This window comes from Thunnus albacares, chromosome 20 (assembly GCF_914725855.1).
Source record: "Thunnus albacares chromosome 20, fThuAlb1.1, whole genome shotgun sequence".
Classification (NCBI taxonomy): domain Eukaryota; kingdom Metazoa; phylum Chordata; class Actinopteri; order Scombriformes; family Scombridae; genus Thunnus; species Thunnus albacares.
Window position 1 is genome coordinate 13079369 of NC_058125.1, and position 18692 is coordinate 13098060.

Consider the following 18692-nt stretch of genomic DNA (forward strand, 5'->3'; position numbering starts at 1 on the left):
CTGATTAGATACATGCTCCGTTTATGTGTGTATATAATACTCAAAAAGAAAGTTAGCTCAATCAGCTTCTACAACAGTTACACTACGCATGTCATAACGTCTCATGTGAATGTAGTAAATAACAGCAGGTTGTTCTGCTGGTTAAAGAAACTGGATCGAGGTCAACCCCTTGACCTTTGACCTCTATCTGTTCAGTGAGGCAGAAAAAACTTCATTTTAATGTAGCCTAAACAGTTTATATCACATTAACTCCTTATCCAGTACTTCTAAAAACACAGCTGGAGTCCACATGATTCCTTGTTTATAAAAACACTGGTACAGACCAAGATTGGAAAAATGATCCTCAGTGTCACTTGCATATTCAAGTCAGTATTTTCTGATTAGCATACATGCTAGATGGCTACATGTCCAAGGTTATACAGTGTGAGTTCATCCAAAATGCACAGTATGAAATGTAGTACAGAGAATAAAAACTGTGGTTTTTCTATGACAGTTGACACCAGTTCAGCAGCTTTATTATAAGTTTTACTTTGTGAGACAGATTACAGCTATTTATTCATATTTTTAGTATTAACATTCAATCAAATATACAGGGTCCAAAAACATATTTTAATATGTAATAACTGCAGTTATTTCAATTTAACTTTTTTTTAGCACAAAACAAAACATACATGTAAAACATACAACACGCATATGTCATATGACAATAAATAAAAAAACATCATGCAAGAACAACAGAACATTGAACATTTACAATGTTAAACATTATCACATAATAACAACATGAGTCAGGGATAAAGCTTTATCTGAGAATTGATTTGGGGTCATTTTAACATATCTGAGCTGATTGAAATTCCTGGAAAGTTAAAGAGCCCCTCCAGAAATGTTTTAGGAAATCCTCTGCTTGGAATAATAAATTGTGTCTGGCATGTTTTTTCTTTTTCTTTTTTTCGTAACGTGACAAAAAGAAGAGTGAATTTAAATAAAATAGACGTAATAGACAAACAAAAACATGATGCAGTTATGATGTATGTGATGATATGATAAGAATCCAGGAGTTGAGATTAGATTAAGTAGGGTATGTGTGGGTGTGAAACAGCGATACCATTGCAGTAATATAATAATAAAATAATATGATAATAATATAATAACACTATCAACAATACAATATAATACAATTTAATAATTACGATATTAAATATATGGTGTAACAGCAATATTACAATAATAATAATAATAATAATAATAATATAATAAAATAATATGATAATAATATAATAACACTATCAACAATATAATATAATACAATTTAATAATTACGATATTAAATATATGGTGTAACAGCAATATTACAATAATAATAATAATAATATAATAATAAAATAATATGATGATAATATAATAACACTATCAACAATACAATATAATACAATTTAATAATTACGATATTAAATATATGGTGTAACAGCAATATTACAATAATAATAATAATAATATAATAATAAAATAATATGATAATAATATAATAACACTATCAACAATATAATATAATACAATTTAATAATTACGATATTAAATATATGGTGTAACAGCAATATTACAATAATAATAATAATAATATAATAATAAAATAATATGATGATAATATAATAACACTATCAACAATACAATATAATTCAATTTAATAATTACGATATTAAATATATGGTGTAACAGCAATATTACAATAATAATTATAATAATATAATAATAAAATAATATGATAATAATATAATAACACTGTCAACAATATAATATAATACAATTTAATAATTACGATATTAAATATATGGTGTAACAGCAATATTACAATAATAATAATAATAATATAATAATAAAATAATATGATGATAATATAAAAATACAATCATTATCATCATAATAGAATAGAATAGAACAGAATAACCAATGTAAAAATTAACATTAATTAACATTACATTACCTGGCATGTTTTATCCATATAAAACATGTTCAGTTACCTTGTCAAAAATCCTTGACTTATACTCCTTTTCCATTATTGAAAAATTCAGAATCCTTGAATATGCAAATATTTTTCATTTCAATTTTCAGTGACACAGATGATGCTCATAAGTAAACGCCTTGAACTCAGATACTCAGACACAGAGTATTTCCAACTTTGGCAGATGAATGTGAAAACAGCCTTCTAGTGTCAAACTCTGCACAGTGAAACTCAAACATCCAACTGAATTTGACCCTCTACAGCACCTGATTTCTCAAGAGGGAGAAGGAGAGATGAGTAGCGGAAACATGAATTAAGACTTTTTGCAGGGTCTGAAACGATCCAATTTCCCAAGATTATTTAGATAGAGTATTGGCATGACAGCAGATCCTAAAGTGGAAGTAATGGTTATCGGAATAACAATAGTGCACCTAGAGATAACTTCATTAGTCAACACATACCTCGCAAATGCACAGAGAAGTACTGGAGGAAGGTAGGAAATGGCTGCTATCACCAGGCTGTTGATAAGGATCTGAATGGCTCTTTGCTTCTGTGGGTGGACATTTTTTCTGCCTGGGTCAGACCTAATCAATGTATGGAGTATGAAGGAATCACAGATTACAATTATTACAAGAGCTATAATAAATGGCACAGTGGGCAACATGGTGTAGTACAAACTGTGAAAAAGAGTGTAAGCAATTCCAGTGGCAACCGTCAAAGTCCAAACAACGCCAGCCATCACGATCCTGGGAGTCAGACTTTTCTTCTTGTGGTAGATGACTGGATGAACCACCGCCAGATAGCAGTCCAGACAGATACAAGCCATCAGAAGGGGTCTCCCACACAAATTCAAGGCATAAACACAGTTCCAAGTCGCTTCAATCACCCAAATGTGCCAGATGAGATGATTCAATACTCCAGGTGGGACAAAAACTAAGAAGACCATATCCATGGTAGAGAGGTTCAGCATGAAGATATCATTTGGTGTTAAGGGAGTTCCTCTCCTGTGTGTCTTCAGCAACTCCCACAGGATGGCAACAGATGCAGGAAAACCAAAGACAAAGCATACCATTGTAAAAGAAGCCCAAATATGTATGCCCACTTCATGATCGTTACACATCTTAAAATCAAATTCTTCCCAGACAAATCTGTCGGAGGCAGACTGGTTGGACAGGTGCTTGTAATGAGGCAGCATTATTGAGCTGAACTGATAACAAGAAACACAGAAGAACATCAGAACAGCACTCATAAATTAATAATAATAATTTTGTTATATACACTGCACATACGCACACATAAACATTGGTTAATTAATAAATACAGACACATACTGTACCTTTTTATCAGATCTTGTTTGTACTGAGACGTCACTGTATCTTGTAGCTGTAATGAAAGTGGCGAACCTCTGTGCGAGCTGCTGCACATATGACTGAATATATAACTGATGCTGAGGCATATTCATGACCAGTTTTGCAAATGACATATTTATGGAAAAGAGTGGAGCCACACAGTGCAGGAGCTCCACAAAAGCTCACAGCAAGAGACAATGATAAATATTCACACCAAGGTTTTGTTTTTTGACCTGTCAGCAGCATATCAGCAGCCACTGAAACTGCAGTTTCAGTTCAGTTTTGTAATATTATGCAGATGTAATGGAGTAACTGGAGCAAATTGTTTTTGTTATGACATAACAATTACATCAAATGAGACAGCAAGCCAGAGCTGACATGTGGATTAATGTTTTTCTACTCTAAGACTATAAGACTTTTGTCTTCACATGTGTGTCCCATCTTTGTTGCATTAATGACAAAAGAAAAAGAAAAGCCATCATCTCTGGTGCCCAATTAAAGTTTTTTTTATTAGTTTTTTATTTTTAAGTTTATTTCCTTTTCACCTACTGAGTATTTACTTTTACTGTATGCCATTGGAGACTCACTGGTTATATTTCTTCTCCTTGTTTAAACTGCCCAAATGGGACTATGTATTCAATTGCCTCATTGTGTGCCATCATGTGATATGTCAAAAAACTTGATCACAAAAAAAGAAGAAGAAAAAACGCTTTTAGCAATGATACCATATACCATGATAGTTGTCACCGGAGAGCACATAGGCCTACAATACATCTGTGTCAAACTCCAATGTTGAACTAAGTAAATGTTGAAATACTAATGAATTTGTGGCATAAAATGTCAGTTGACCTTTGTTAATCAAAAGTAATGCAAATATGATCAGAATGTGCAAACACACTGTGAAAGGACCGGACAAGCAAATGTTGTTTATAGCTGTTGACAAGACAATGGAAAAAAAACAAAGTATGTGGAAACATAGGTAAAGGCAAATTACACGTCAAGGCTCAGGCTTGTCATTGTCATTACCGATGAATTATCCTCCAAGCATTGCTTAGGTACATTGGTGGTCACAGGGCTAAATGAGTGATCACAGTCACAAATGGAAGCTTGAAACGAAGCCTAGTGCCAGGTAAAAAAAAAAGCAGGGGAGAGGTTTTGGCTTCCCATGACTGTTGGTGTTCATGGGGCATGCAAATATCATTGTCAACTTCAACTTCATTTAAGGAAATGTTCAACATTTCTGTATGCCCTTTGTTGAACTTTTCATGCAGCCTTTCAGGTGTGAAGCACATTCTTTGTAATGCTGCCTTTACTGTAAGTGCTTCTCATAAACTATCCTTTCTGAGGTCAAATAAAGGTCTGAACATTCATATTGTGAGCAGAAAAAAAATAACAAACAAATTATAACAAAATATGTTTGTGGTGGATTAAAGGATATATTTTCTGGATGTGTTATTAGCCTGTTTGGTCCATCGAATGTCAGAAAATAATGAAAAATGTCAATCATCGTTTCCCAAAGTCCAAGGTGACATCAGTCCACAACCCAAAGAAGACTAAAGAAACCAGAAAATATTCAGATTTGAGAAGCTGGATTCAGAGAATTTTGACTTTCCTTTTCTTAAAAAAACTGACCCAAAACAATTAATCAATTATCAAAATAGTTTATTCATTTAAAAGTTGGCAACTAATTGATTAATTGACAACTTGTTGCAGCTCTGCAGACCAACAACAACTAAACGTTATGTGTACACAAAATGAGTCAGTATCACTTGTCTTTTGAGTGTCTGTCCCTTAAACCTCTCAGAGTTGGTTGTCAAATCAACTTTTTCCTCATAATAACTTCTTGTTGTACGACAAGCCATCAAGCTCATAGTGCATTAACATGTACACGTGCATGTTAACAGCTGCTGATCCTTGGAATCATCACCACGTGTCCCACCACTGACTGACTGTACCGTTTCCCTCCAGATAAGTAACACAACACTGACTCACTAAAGGTGAGTTGTTATTGCGTCTCCACAGGTTCAGATAGTTGGTCTAGAGGACGGGGTTTGTGTGTCGAAACACTTTCAACCATCCCCACCCCACCATGAAGATCACATGGATTCCCGACTCCAAAGGAGTGTATACTGACCTGCTGGCCACCAGTGGAGACTGCCTGAGAATCTGGAGGGAAAGAGGACCAATCAAATCTCAGCTGAACCCAAAACCAGTAGTTTTGTCATGTCTTTTGCCTTCATTCTTTATCCTATCTCTTTAAATTTTAAAATGTGGATGTATTTTAAATATAAAAAAAACAAACAAGTGGTGCATGAACTCACCAAAGTGAATAAATATTGAAAATAATGTGTCTTCCTATTGAAAGGTGAGTGATACAGAGACCCATCTGGAGCGCCTGCTCAACAACAACAAGAACTCCAACTCCTGTGCAACACTGCAAGACGTTATTGCAAAAACACACAGAAAACAGGATGAGCTTCACCAAAGTAGTAGAATCAATACTTATCAGTGTAAAGTTTCTTTACATCTCCTGTGTTCTTTGCAGGTACCTTGAATATCAACACCACCTGTATGATCTGGGGGTTGGAGACTGGGGAGTTGGTGGGAAGGGTCAATCTGGTCAGCATGCATGCAGCTCATTGTCCATGACAAAGAAGTAAATGTTATGATGGATCAAAATTTCATATATTTTATTTAACATGTGCCTAATAAAGTAATACTTACAGACATACTCTCGGTGTAACATGCTCATCTTCCATGTGAAATGCTTTTCACTGGTTTGTTGTCTCAGCTGATTAGAACTCACCACTCACTGTGCACTGTAGATCTATGACATCTCTTTCAGCTGTGAGGTTGGAGGCAGAAATATGTTTGCCTCAGTGGGAGCAGACGGCTTGGTCTGCATACTTGACCTCCACTACCTTGAACACACCTTGCATCACCTGATACTCACGCTCTGCTGGAACAAACAGGACCCCAACAATCTGGCCACCATGGCGATGGACAGCTGGAGGTTAGTGCCACTCCCCCTGTGGATTCATGATGTAAACTGCAGCCTGATTACTTCCAGTTACTCTGTCTCATGCTTTTGTATGTTAAATGATAAATGTAACTTAATTTGAAACCTAAAAAATAAGGCTGTTTTTAGATGAGTGTTTCATCTTAACACTTGTCTTAGAAATGAAAAATCTAGAAAATCAGAGTGGAAATGATTACCTCCATTCTCCCATTTGCCTTCAGAATGAGCTGTCCTGTGTCCCTTTTTTCTTTGCTGCCAGTTTACACCTGTACATTTCTTCTTTCACAACCTCAGATAGTCATTTTAGATGGGTGTGTGCCCTGTACCCCAACAACCACAGGGCCTGTGTCAATGAATCCCCTTGGCGCCGCACTTCTCTTGTCATATCCCCACAGCAGGTAAGCAGGTATATCGAAAACACAGTTAGCTGTATTCACACAGACGGCTGTTTGCAGTATGGGAGACAAGCTTAAAGTATACTAGTATTTGCTGCAGAATTAGAAGTGAATATTATCTCAATACATTATTGCAGTTACTGACAATGAACACAAGAGGGAGCCGTTCTTATGCAACATGTGAACTCAACACAGCAGCTTAATGGGAAACAGACAGTTATCATTGTGAAAGATAGAGGAACAAGTGGTAGATGGGTCACCACAACAGAGAGTCACCTAAGTCAAAAATCCTTCAGATAGGAGCTTTAAATACTTTTAGAAGCTAATTGTCAAGTTCAGGGTTTCCCACAGTGTGGACGCACACAGCCTCACCTACAATGAACATCACTCCTGCCACCAGCAGAAAAAATGATCTCACTTTCATGAAATTAATCCACAGAGAGAGAGAGAGCAGAGTCACTTTCTCAAACAACAAAAGCTATACATTTAAGCGCATTTCAGCTCTTAAGACAATCTTCTAGACATCAGCTTGTGATGGCAGTAACTGATCGATCACATCGGATGTTGGCTTCAAGGTCATCAATCAGAGCACAACATGCAATGCAAAAAATAAGCTGAGTGGCAGAGTTTACCACCTCCTCTTGCCAATTTCCTCAGGGAAAATGCACTTTGCAATGGTCCTGTAATACAGTAACAGCAACACTGCAGATCTTTTGTCCTTTACTTGTTTTCTGTTTCCCCTGTTTGCTTTTATGTTCTTATATCTGCTGAATAAGAAAACCTGTTGAAAAATAGCTATTTAACAGTTTAGACTCCGAACATTTTTCCTGGTTAAATAAGATACATCGATTCAAATCAAACCTCCTCCCTTTCTGTCTAGTGGAGTGGAAGATCACCAGGCTCTAATCTGGGACATCCAGCAGATGCCGCAGGCCATCAAGGACCCTATACTGTCCTACACAGTTGAGGGAGAGATCAATAATGTCCAGTGGGCCTCCATCCAGCCCAATTGGATCGCCGCCTGCTACAACAACTGCCTGGAAATCCTCAGAGTCTGAGCTGCATTCATGATACTCCTAAAACTAAAAGGAAAAAAAGAACTGAGGCACAAAACAACTCAAACACATTCTCTGTCAGATTTACAAGCTGACATGACTTAATTGAAGGAAACTATTTGTTATTTGAACTATTTGAAATATTTGTTGATGAAGGACAGAGCAATGTCGAATTCATGTTCGTATTGAATTCATGTTGACACAGATAATGGTTTTCAACTGATTGTTGCGTTTTAAAAACATAGAAACTACTTGACTTTGTGATATAAGATGTCCTGCATCAGAAAACGCAAAGGAGCATTCAATCAAAAATGGAAAACAAGTCTCAAGTATCCAAAAGACTGTTAAATCCCTCGTCATATACAGACACAAACCAAAGTTCAACAGTGTTCAAACTAAACAAAATAGACAAATAAGCTAGTCAGTTACATGCTTGTTTTTATATGCTACATGGTGCATTTTACTTGTAGTTCCCATTACATCATTCTCAACTATTCACTTTTTTAATGACATTTAAACAGGGACTGAATGTGGTTGATGTGGATTTAAGTGTTCATGTATCAACTTGTTTTTTAACTTAGAAATAGGCTATATATATATTTTATACAATAAACGTGGGCAATAATGTACTGTGATTTCATTAACTGACCATAATACATATTTTTTTGTAATTTCCGCATCAATAATTTAATTCATAGCAACATTATTTTAATTTTATACAAAAATATACTGTCCCTCACACTTAAAACCACTATACAGAACTTTTATAATTAGACAACAGAAATGACCTCACAGTGAAGTGACTCATTAATACATTGATAAGAACCTGTAGTACAGATTTACAGTTAGAAATGATAGGTTGAAAAAATGTATTTTTACTGTATAATACTGAGAGCACTGCCCAAAGTACATCCAAGATCGCTATAATATAGAGAATGTAGTGGGTTAAACAGTCTAGAAACTGACATTCATGAATTTTGTTAGTCCTGTTGAGATGGGATCAAGATTGGATGGGAAATACAAGACGCAAGAGCAGACAAGGGGTATTTCATACACCTGCTGCAGCTTTCAGTACAGGGTCATGATATGGGACTATTTGCTAAACATAAATTTAGTAAACCACTTGTTCATACATCTATTTTCACAAATTGGAGCCAGATCATTGGTTCATCATTGGCATGTATGTTGGCCAATAATTAACAAGGTATTTCAGCCCAGAAAAGCCAGAGATATGTGGTAATTTAGAAAAAGTGTTGTTGTTTAGTTTGTACATAAGAGAGCACTGACAAAATTACTAAATTCAAAATAATTATAAACTCATTCCTTTAACAGTGAATTGTCCTACTAGGTACATTTCTTGCTCACAATTCATTAGTAACCAAATTCAATAGATCCTTATTAACAATGTTTATATGTTTTTGTTAAAAAAAAAAAGTCAGTCCATGTTGTTTGATTTTTTTGAAGGAATAGTTCAACATTGTGGGATGTATGCTTATTTGCTCTTTTGCTGAGAAATAGATGGGAAGATGGATACCACTCTCATATCTGTACAGTAAACATGAAGCTACAGCCAGCACCTGGTTAGCATAGGTTTGCATAAAGACTGGAGACAGGAGGTTACTTGCCAAACTATTTCTTCACCTAGAGCAATTGCCTGGCACATAACCCTCTGTAAAACCACAACTTGTTGTTTTTACCCTTCAGTATCTGTAAAGATTACACAAACGCAAAAGATATAACTTATTAGTGAGCTTTAGAAAGTGCTGGTCAGTGGATTTTGTTACCTTTGGACAAAGCCAGGCTAGCTGTTGCCCCATGTTTCCAGTCTCTGTGCTAAGTTAAGCTAGGCTAACCATAACGTCATATTTACCATATAGATGTGAGAGTGGTACCAATCCTCATTTAACAAAAAAAGGAATAAGCATATTTCTCAAAAAACAGTTCCTGAAATAACTGTCTGAGTAGAAGCTTTGTGCTAGTCAGTAAGGAAAATAATTACTCAGGATGTAACTGGCATAAAATAGGACAACGAGATGTTAAGAAAATTTGACTTGTGAAGTAGCATGGGATCACGGGAGTTGTTGTCTTCATTGTTAAACAACAACCATTGCCGTCATTGCAGTCAGCTTCTCCCGCTTAGGATTCCTTCAGTGTTCATCGTTCAGGAGGTTTTTACTGGGAGCCGAATTATCCGCAGAGGTCTCCTCCTCTCCAAAACAAACAGACCCGGTGATTAAAACCAGTAAAAACACTGAATAAAGTAGTTTCATGTCAAAAATCAGCGTTTCTTCAATGCTATTCGGTGGACACAGGATGTCCAGAGAGGCTGCGAGCTTAGCTGCTGCTAACATTTGCTCAGCTTGTTTCCCTTATAACTTAAGAGACTTAAATTAAACTCCTTCATCCGGTTAAAAGATATAGTTAAAAATGACCAAGATCTAAAAAGTGTATCATAAAAATGTGGCTTAACTGGATAAAAAGTAAATTTATGACAGCTTTTGGCAGACAACCACAATGCTGCCACATGCACAAAGGAGATATGACACCATTGACAGGCGACCAAATGAAATGGACTGTTGACTAAAATTGGTTAAAATTACATATTTCTCTTGGTTTGAATATTGTTGGAAACATTTGGGATAATGTAAGTACACAACTCAACAAAATACATAACATAGTTCTAGTCGTTTTTAGACATTTTAATGCGGAAAAGTTACATATTATATCTTTAAGAGGAGATTACTAGCTGTCCAAAATATGTACTGATAGCTGAATCTTTGGAGACAAAGAGCTGGACTAGTCACTTGGCTCCTTCCAAAAGTCTATAAGCAGCAGAGAGTGACTACTTATAAAGTCATACTGATTGGTGTGAAACTCCTTTACGGTGGCCATCAGATGACAGGCAGCACAGGATCTGAGAGGTGTTTCTGGATCTCAGCCAGTCCTGAGGTGATGTCCAGGTTCCCTGGCAGTGAGGGGTAGCGGAGGCTGCCGCACAGACCGGGGTTCTCCATGAGGGAGGATTTGACTGATGCCTGGGGCAGCTGTGGGGTCAACCCTGTGTGGGTTTCAGTTTCAGGTGTGATGGTCATGAACATGGTGTCGTCTGATGCCACAGTCACATGGATACCACTGGACAGCGACTCCTGGGACTTCTTGGTGAATTTAAGGTCGGTCTGGGTAGAGCTCTATAGGATGACGAACACACATAAGTTACGTGATGGGATTTTTCAGGGTTTGATGTTTCTTGTTTCAGAGATTTCTCTTAAATTTCACAGTACTATCTGGTATTATTCTATACCTGTGTGGGTGCGCGGCTGTCCATCTGTATGGGGGAAATAGGATACATAGAGTGCAGGACTGCTGTCCCAGTACCATACAAGCCAGGTGAGTCTGCAGGGAGGGTACTAGATGATACTGTGCTGTAAGCTGGAGGAACAGGAGCAATCTGCCTCTGTAGAAGCTGGAGAATAACATTGATGTCGGCTGTCATTCGAGTCTCCAGTCTGGGGAAATAAAGGACAATGAGAAGTGAAGTGGATAGTCATATCAGTAACAATATCCAAAAATCTCCATTCCAACCCTCAGCAGTGGGTGCAGACTTTGATTAGTGATGGAAGACTTTAATCACATATATGAGAGATGTGATATTTCTAAGCAGTTTGATTGGGCTAATTCTACACTGTGAAGTGAGCATTTAGGATGGGCTCAGTATCAAGTTGCTCCTCAGCATTAAATGGAGCCTGGTTGGTTAGTTTGGGCACCTAGTTAGACCCTTTATATTTATTCTGAGCATGGCCACCTGGAAGTAGACCACAGGACAGATCCAAGACATGCTGGAAGGATTATATCTCCAAGGAGATCTAAAACCACTTGAGTATCCCTCAGGAGGTGCCAGAGAAAACATCTGTTGTTCTGCTACACTTGCTGTGTCACAACCATGACCATGAGCCTGTGGCTTGACAGATTCCACTCATAAAGTTTCTTCATTTCAGCACAGTTACCAACTGTTCCTGCTTTGCTAAAAGACAATCTTTGTAGACATTTGCGTCACTACCTGTCTATGTATTTGTACCTGTTTGTTTTCCTTGAGGTAGTTGTCCTGTTGCATTAGTAGGGTCCTCAGCACTCTGGCCCGACTTGAATTTGTCCAATTACATCATTATTTCCAACCAATATATAACTGTCTTGAAGGTTCAGACATCAGGATGTAATTGGGCAGATGGAAGAGGGGATAGAAGCCTTATGACTACCTTAATAGCTTATGACTACCTGAAACAGGAGAACTCCAACAAGGCAAACAAGGTGCTGGTTTCATCTAAAACTCCTCCATTTCCCTTGGTGGTTCCAATTAGAATTTGAAAAGATTTTATACTCTTACACTTATATACTGTCACCTGTATTTAAATACCATTTAGGGCATCATTAAATTCACCTGTTGAGCTGTGAATGTAAAATCTCAAGTCGAGATTCTAGATCACTGGGCCTCTCTTCTGTGAATGGTGGTGGGTGGTATGAGTTGCGGACAGAAGAGGATCGCCAGGTGCGACTGGAAAACTGTTGTGACTGTCGGTCTGGCCAGTAGCGATACATTCCCGGCACATTCAAAGAAGAAGCTGAAGAAAATGTAAAGACAAGAAATGGGTTGACATTTTTCTGCTTAATTCTTATTAGAATGATGGTAATGTCGAAAATGTTCAAAGACATGCAGTAGAGATACAATATATTACAGGCACCTTGTGAAGTTTTTGACCACTAGTGACACTGTAGAGCAATGATTTGATGACCTCAAAACATCTTTAAAAATTTGGCATATAACATAAAACATTTGCAAATGTTTTAGTACATTTAGAACAAGAATGTATTCAACATGTTGGTAAGGCCTTTAGGATCATTTTGAATGTAACCAAAATCATGCTGTTGTTTTGTTTTGTTTTTTTATACAAGGAACACTACACAGTATGTTTAACATCCAGGCCTCAGTACACAATGCAACATCAACAGCTGTAGTCAGTCATAGCATGTTTAAAATTTTGAAACATACTTTTTTTTCCTTTTGTCCCAAAACAACCCACAAATGAGGCAAAAGACTCATATTTATCTACCTTGGTGGCCCCTGTCCAACACTGCTTCCCTCCCCACTGAGGCGCCACTTGGGGGTAGCAGCTGTACAACAGAGTTGGAGTATTCTCGTCTGGCATCTTCTGGAGGGTAAAGCTCTACTTTGGCACCATGCGCAAGAGGCTGGTCCTCACTAGACTGTGAGCATGGGGAACCACAGCTACAGCGGTCATCCCAATGGGTCTGGGGAGGTGAGTGACGATGCCGGAAGGACTGAAGCGGGTATGAGTCTTCGTGATCCATTCCATCTGTTCAACGGAAATTAATTGATTTTCTCTACTTCTGTTACTGTAGCTCACTGTGCAGTATATTGTCTGATAGCTTCTAGATTGTTAATTTTGTACTTTTGACATGGTCCACTTAAACAATCATGGTTCAGTCTCTACAATTTTTGCAATTTTTCTTTCAGATTAGCAGGGTATGGTTGTAAATGGAAAATAAAGATTCAGGTTTGGGTTGCTTTGAACATAGTACAAACAAACAAAAAAACAAACAAACAAAAAACACTAGATATCTCACCTGGCCTGATTCGGCAGTCCAGGGTTCTGTGTCTAGGCTTGTGGCGATATCCACAGTCGTCACCAGAGTCATCAGTTGTTATTATTGGCACTTGATCAGCCTGATGAACACAGACAAAAACCTGGTAAACTCATACAGAAGTCAAGTGAAAGTCATTTGCTTTATACAGAATCATATTAAAATGTTGCAATTGGCCCTCATCTACTGATCAACAGTAGATGAGGGGAAAACTCCCCAGGAAACTTAGGGAGAGGACACAAATACTTGGAACTATCCTTTCAATCCTCTTAATTGGCAACTAGCAGATAAGAAGTTTTTGACTTCTAAAAAAACTAAAAATGCTGAATCTTAACCATGCTAGCAACGTTGCTCTTGGGATGGCAATGTCTGTCTAACAGTTGGTCAGTCCACCACCTGGGTCCAGATTGAAATAATTAAGCAACTACTGGATGGATCGCCAGGACATTTTGTACAGAAATTCATTGTTCCCAGAAAATGTATTGTAATGACTTTGGTGATCCTTTCTAGAGCCACCATGAGGTTGCTATTTGTGTTTTTTATCAAAATGTCTTGACAACAATAGGATAGATTGCTGTGAACTTTGGTACAGACATTCATGTCCCCTGCAGGGTGAATTGTAATGACTTTGGTGATCCCTTGACTTTTCATTGACTGCCATCAGCAGCTCAACATTTTCATTTGTTCAATACTTTTGTTTATGACCAAATGCCTGCAAATGTAACAACATTCACATCAGTCTCAGTTGTACTTTCTATTTCATGCTAATCAGCAAATCTTAGCATACAAACACACTAAACTAAGAAGTTGAACATGGTAAATATTATACCTGTTAAACATCAGCACATGAGCATTGTCAGTGTGAGTATGTTAACATGCTGACATTAGCATTTAGCTAAAAACACTGTGTAAGTACAGCCTGTCAGAGCTACTAGCATAGCTGTAGACTCTTGGTGTTGTTTCTCTATAAGAAATTTTGTGAATAAAGCCAACATACATCTCTAAGGTCAAATGTTATCTCCAAGTTCCTCCAGAAATTGTCTGCAAAGGTGGGGTAAATATCTAGGACCTCCAGCAGGTCATCCCTCAGAATGCGGTGCAGGTCACAGTAGGTGATGGTGTGTACATCTGAATTGGATTTCCCTGGCTCATCATACAGGTGGATATGCTCGCCAAAGATGTCATTCTTTTCTGAAAGAGCATGAATATATTTTAATGGAGTAAGGGCTTTTTCAAGTATTAGTTATGTCATGTTTTTGAGACACCTCATTTAAAGTGTCTATGATTAGATGCTTCACCTAATATGGCAACCACCACATCATCCCTGATGACCTGGATGGATCCACGAGAGATGAAGAAGAGAGAGTCCAGGATGTCTCCGTAGTGGATTAGACTATCTCCCGGAGGGGCATGGACTGTTTTAAACCTCACCGCCAAAGCACGCAGACAGGCTTGACTGCCTCCTCGGAAAGCCTTACAGTTCTGTAGCAGGGATCGGTTCAAGTGCAAACAGATGTCTGCCTGGAATGACTCTGGGAATCCCTTCAACACCTGAGTATGGGAAGACATAACCATCAACATGTCAGTGATTAGATGCAAAACAGGCATACTGAACAAACTTGCCTGTAGTTTCAGCAGTAAGTAATGTTACTTTTTGTCTTACAGCATTCATGTCAATGCCATTTGTGTAGGACCAGGCATGTTGGAAGTACTCCTCCAGCCTTTGGCGCAGGCCACCTGGGATTTGGTGGAATCGGATGAACTCTTTGACTCGCAGCATCTGGGTGTGATAGCGTGTTGTACCAGAATACAGCCGCTGGATGATGGCAGACACATTCCCAAATATGCTGGCATACATGAGAGCTGAGAGCGAAGAAGCAATGAGGACAAGGAGTTAACAGTAACACCTTGATGAGTGTGTCATTTCAGTTGTAATATTTGCTAAAAATTCTATAAAGGGGACATGAAAACAGTGTTTTTCAACTCACAGCCAATGACCATGACACAGATGGAGAAGATCTTCTCAGAGTTGGTGTTTGGAGAGACATTTCCAAAGCCCACACTTGTCAAACTGCTTAAGGTGAAGTACAGAGCGGTGACATACTTGTCTTTGACTGACGGACCAGAGGAGGAGTCGCTGTCGTTGTATGACTTGCCTAGTTGTTCAGCCAGGTTATCCAGCCAGCCAGTCTCTGTGTATGGCCTCTCCACAAATCCAATAGCGTACCAAATGCAGGCCAGCCAATGGGCGATGAGCACAAAGGTGCACATAAGCAAGAAGAGGACAGCAGCCCCATATTCAGAATACCGGTCCAGCTTTCTTGCCACGCGGACCAATCGCAGCAGCCGAGCTGTTTTCAGTAAGCTTGTTAAGGTTGCCATCTTTAGTGTCCAATAACAGCAAAGAAGAGGATGTTAGGCAGAGAAAATTGAGATGCTGTACAGTAGGTTTAGAGAACTGAAGTAGAGAAAAATGAGAAGTTTATAGACATGAGGACAGCACAAATATCTCTAAAATGATTTAGAATGAATACAAGCAATGCAAACATATGTTATCAAGCAGATGAACTTCTTCAGTTGCGTCAATCAAATTTTTTTATTATACAATATTATTTTCAGAAAGGCAGAATTCTTACCTCATCAGAGCCAGATCTGAAAATGAGAAGGTCGAAAGGGATTGCTGCAAACAGATCAATCGGGAACCAGCCTTTGATATAGTGCTTGGCTATCCGGCTTGGCTGTGTGACCACCTCGTCATTTTGGTCCACGTAAGTGGTGCGAAGGTTGATGACTATGTCCACAATAAACAGCACATCCACCATAAGGTCCGCCACATTCAGAGGGTTACATGTGTAACCACAGCTCCTTTGACGTATGTCCCCGTGTTCATCCAAGAGGAAGGCCGCTGAGTAAGGAGTGAAAACAGCTGTGTAGAGGACCAGGAGGAGAATAATCCAGTCCCAAAATGCCTTGAAGGGGCTGTAGTGAAGCAAGATCCACCATGTTGTCTCTGGCACCTGGAGTTTGTATTCAGGCAGCACATCAGACTCCAAAGAAAGTACCTAAGCATAAAGAATGCATCAGTATACAATGATACTCACATATGAAAATTTATCCTTCATGTTCCTTCAATTATGTATTTTCCATAGTGACATCTCAACTTTTAATACCAATTTTTAAAAGGCAAAATAATAGTTTTGCATTAACCAGTCATAAAACCACAACGCTAAAAAAAAAAAACACTAAAAATGTTCAACTTTCTTTCAGAGCATATACTAACCAACAGACCTTTCTAGAAGACGTACTGTTGTGACCAAGTTCTTGGTGAAGACTGCATGCTCTGGTTTTGCGACCTTGTAGGTCCAACAAATCCTTAACCATCCTGTCATTGGTGACTCAGCAGAGGCGAGACTTGAGTAAAGATTACATCCAGATAGTGAAATTATTTCCATATAGTTCAAAAAAATCTTCAGGATGAAGCTAAAGCAATAGTCTGCTTTTATCAACTGCGCAAGAGCTGACTGAGTGCAGGATGCTGATGGGTGTGAGGGCAATAATGATGAGCTGGGCGTCACAATCACACAGCTGAGTTCATGTGCTGTCACAGTCCTTGTGTTCTCTTTAGCCCAATTTCAGATGAATATTTGCTGCCCTGATGATTCTCACTGACCTTACAGTTAGATCTACCTATCGGATAGATAAATGGATACAAATTTATATAGATAGACAGACAGACAGACAGGAATCAACAAGTGACACTGCCCTGCAAGGTTATGCGTTGTTGTAAACACTTCCCTTACATTTGTTTTATATCCACCACACACACACACAGAGGCAGTGATGCAGAATGCCGAGCCCCAGGGCTGCAACTGTGACAACAGTTGGTCCGAGTTGAACTTTGGCTCGATGTAACTTTGCTTTTCACACCCAGAAGGAAAACATGCAGCCACCAAACCACCTACTGATTTTTCCACTAGCAGACTAATTAACAGCAGTCTTCTGTCACGGTAACTTTCTGGAAGCCTGTTTATTTCTTAGAAAGCAAAACATGATAACTGTGAGCACTTTAATGAGAGTCTGAACCTTGCAAGCAGTGAATGCATCATGGGGCACTGAGTGAATGACCAGTGAATGGCTCTCAGGTCAGTCTATAAACCAAAACACACAAAGCCAGAGACTGAGCCCAGATGTTCTCTGCCCCCGTACCTGCGTGACCTTCTCTGTGACGTTCTGAGAGCGGTCCTTCACCTTGGAGGGGCTGAGCAGCTCCATCCTGGGAGTTGGAGGCGATCGGCATTCGGGGCCCTTGCTGGCTGGTCCCGTACGCTTCATGAGGTCCGAGTCAGACATGGAGCTCTGCTGGCCTACAGGTGAATAGAAAAACCCATTTATATTTACCTTTTTTGTGACCTAGATCCTAAGCACTCTTTGTTCTTACAGTTTTTCTTTTGTTTTATGGAAATCAGTCTGGCTTACTACTATTATTACTACAATTACACCACTCAGTAACACATTGATGCAAAATTCAAAATTTGCCCTAGAAAATATCATTATTAATGCAAAAATAGACCTTTTCAGTGACATTTAACAGTCTGCACCCCCCTTTAACAATTTCCTCTCCACTCTGATTTCCCACAATGCTCATCTATCTGTGCCCCTCCCAAAGTTACTCTGCCCTCAAATACTGGAATACTGTCTCAATACTTGACTCACAGAGTGTTACTGCATAGAGAAGGTACAATTTACATTGCAGAAATAGGTGCTTCACAATTCCTCAACCAAAACGGGTTTTATGAAAAGAAAATAAACACAACATACCTGAGTTGAGATCAGAATATCAGATCCTTTTTGACCTTGACCACTAGGAAGCCATGACTCAAATATCCATCCTTCAGAACATTTTTGTACAACTGAACTCAAAAATATTCACTCTCCTCTTTCATGGTTCATATTTAGGAAAAACAACTGTACTTGAAGTTTTCAGTGTGTGGATGCTGACGTCGATGTTGAACCCTCCACTCTGGCACAGGGCAGAGGACTGGCCTGCAGCTCGCATGTTGCTGCTCAACATTGGTCAACACTGGAAACTAATCAATGCTATGCTATAGCTGAGAGGAAAAATCAAATAGCTGACAGGAAAATCAATGACGAGCATTGATAAAAAGACCAAATGGGCTCAGAGCCATTACACTGGACTTTCCTGTTAACATCAAATTA

At 38.5% G+C, this 18692-nt stretch overlaps 1 protein-coding gene across 1 annotated transcript; it reads right to left on the reverse strand.

Moving 5' to 3' along the window:
• Positions 1-10501: 10501 nt before the first annotated feature.
• Positions 10502-17835, reverse strand: kcnh6b (potassium voltage-gated channel, subfamily H (eag-related), member 6b). The gene is made up of 11 exons (XM_044338781.1): positions 17682-17835; positions 16112-16537; positions 15464-15857; positions 15139-15338; positions 14774-15026; positions 14473-14666; positions 13458-13557; positions 12923-13186; positions 12253-12433; positions 11119-11323; positions 10502-11005 (listed from the first exon to the last, which is right to left on the reverse strand). Exons 1-11 carry the CDS (start codon positions 17823-17825, stop codon positions 10709-10711), a joined length of 2658 nt encoding a protein of 885 aa, XP_044194716.1. The 5' UTR covers positions 17826-17835; the 3' UTR covers positions 10502-10708.
• Positions 17836-18692: the final 857 nt, after the last annotated feature.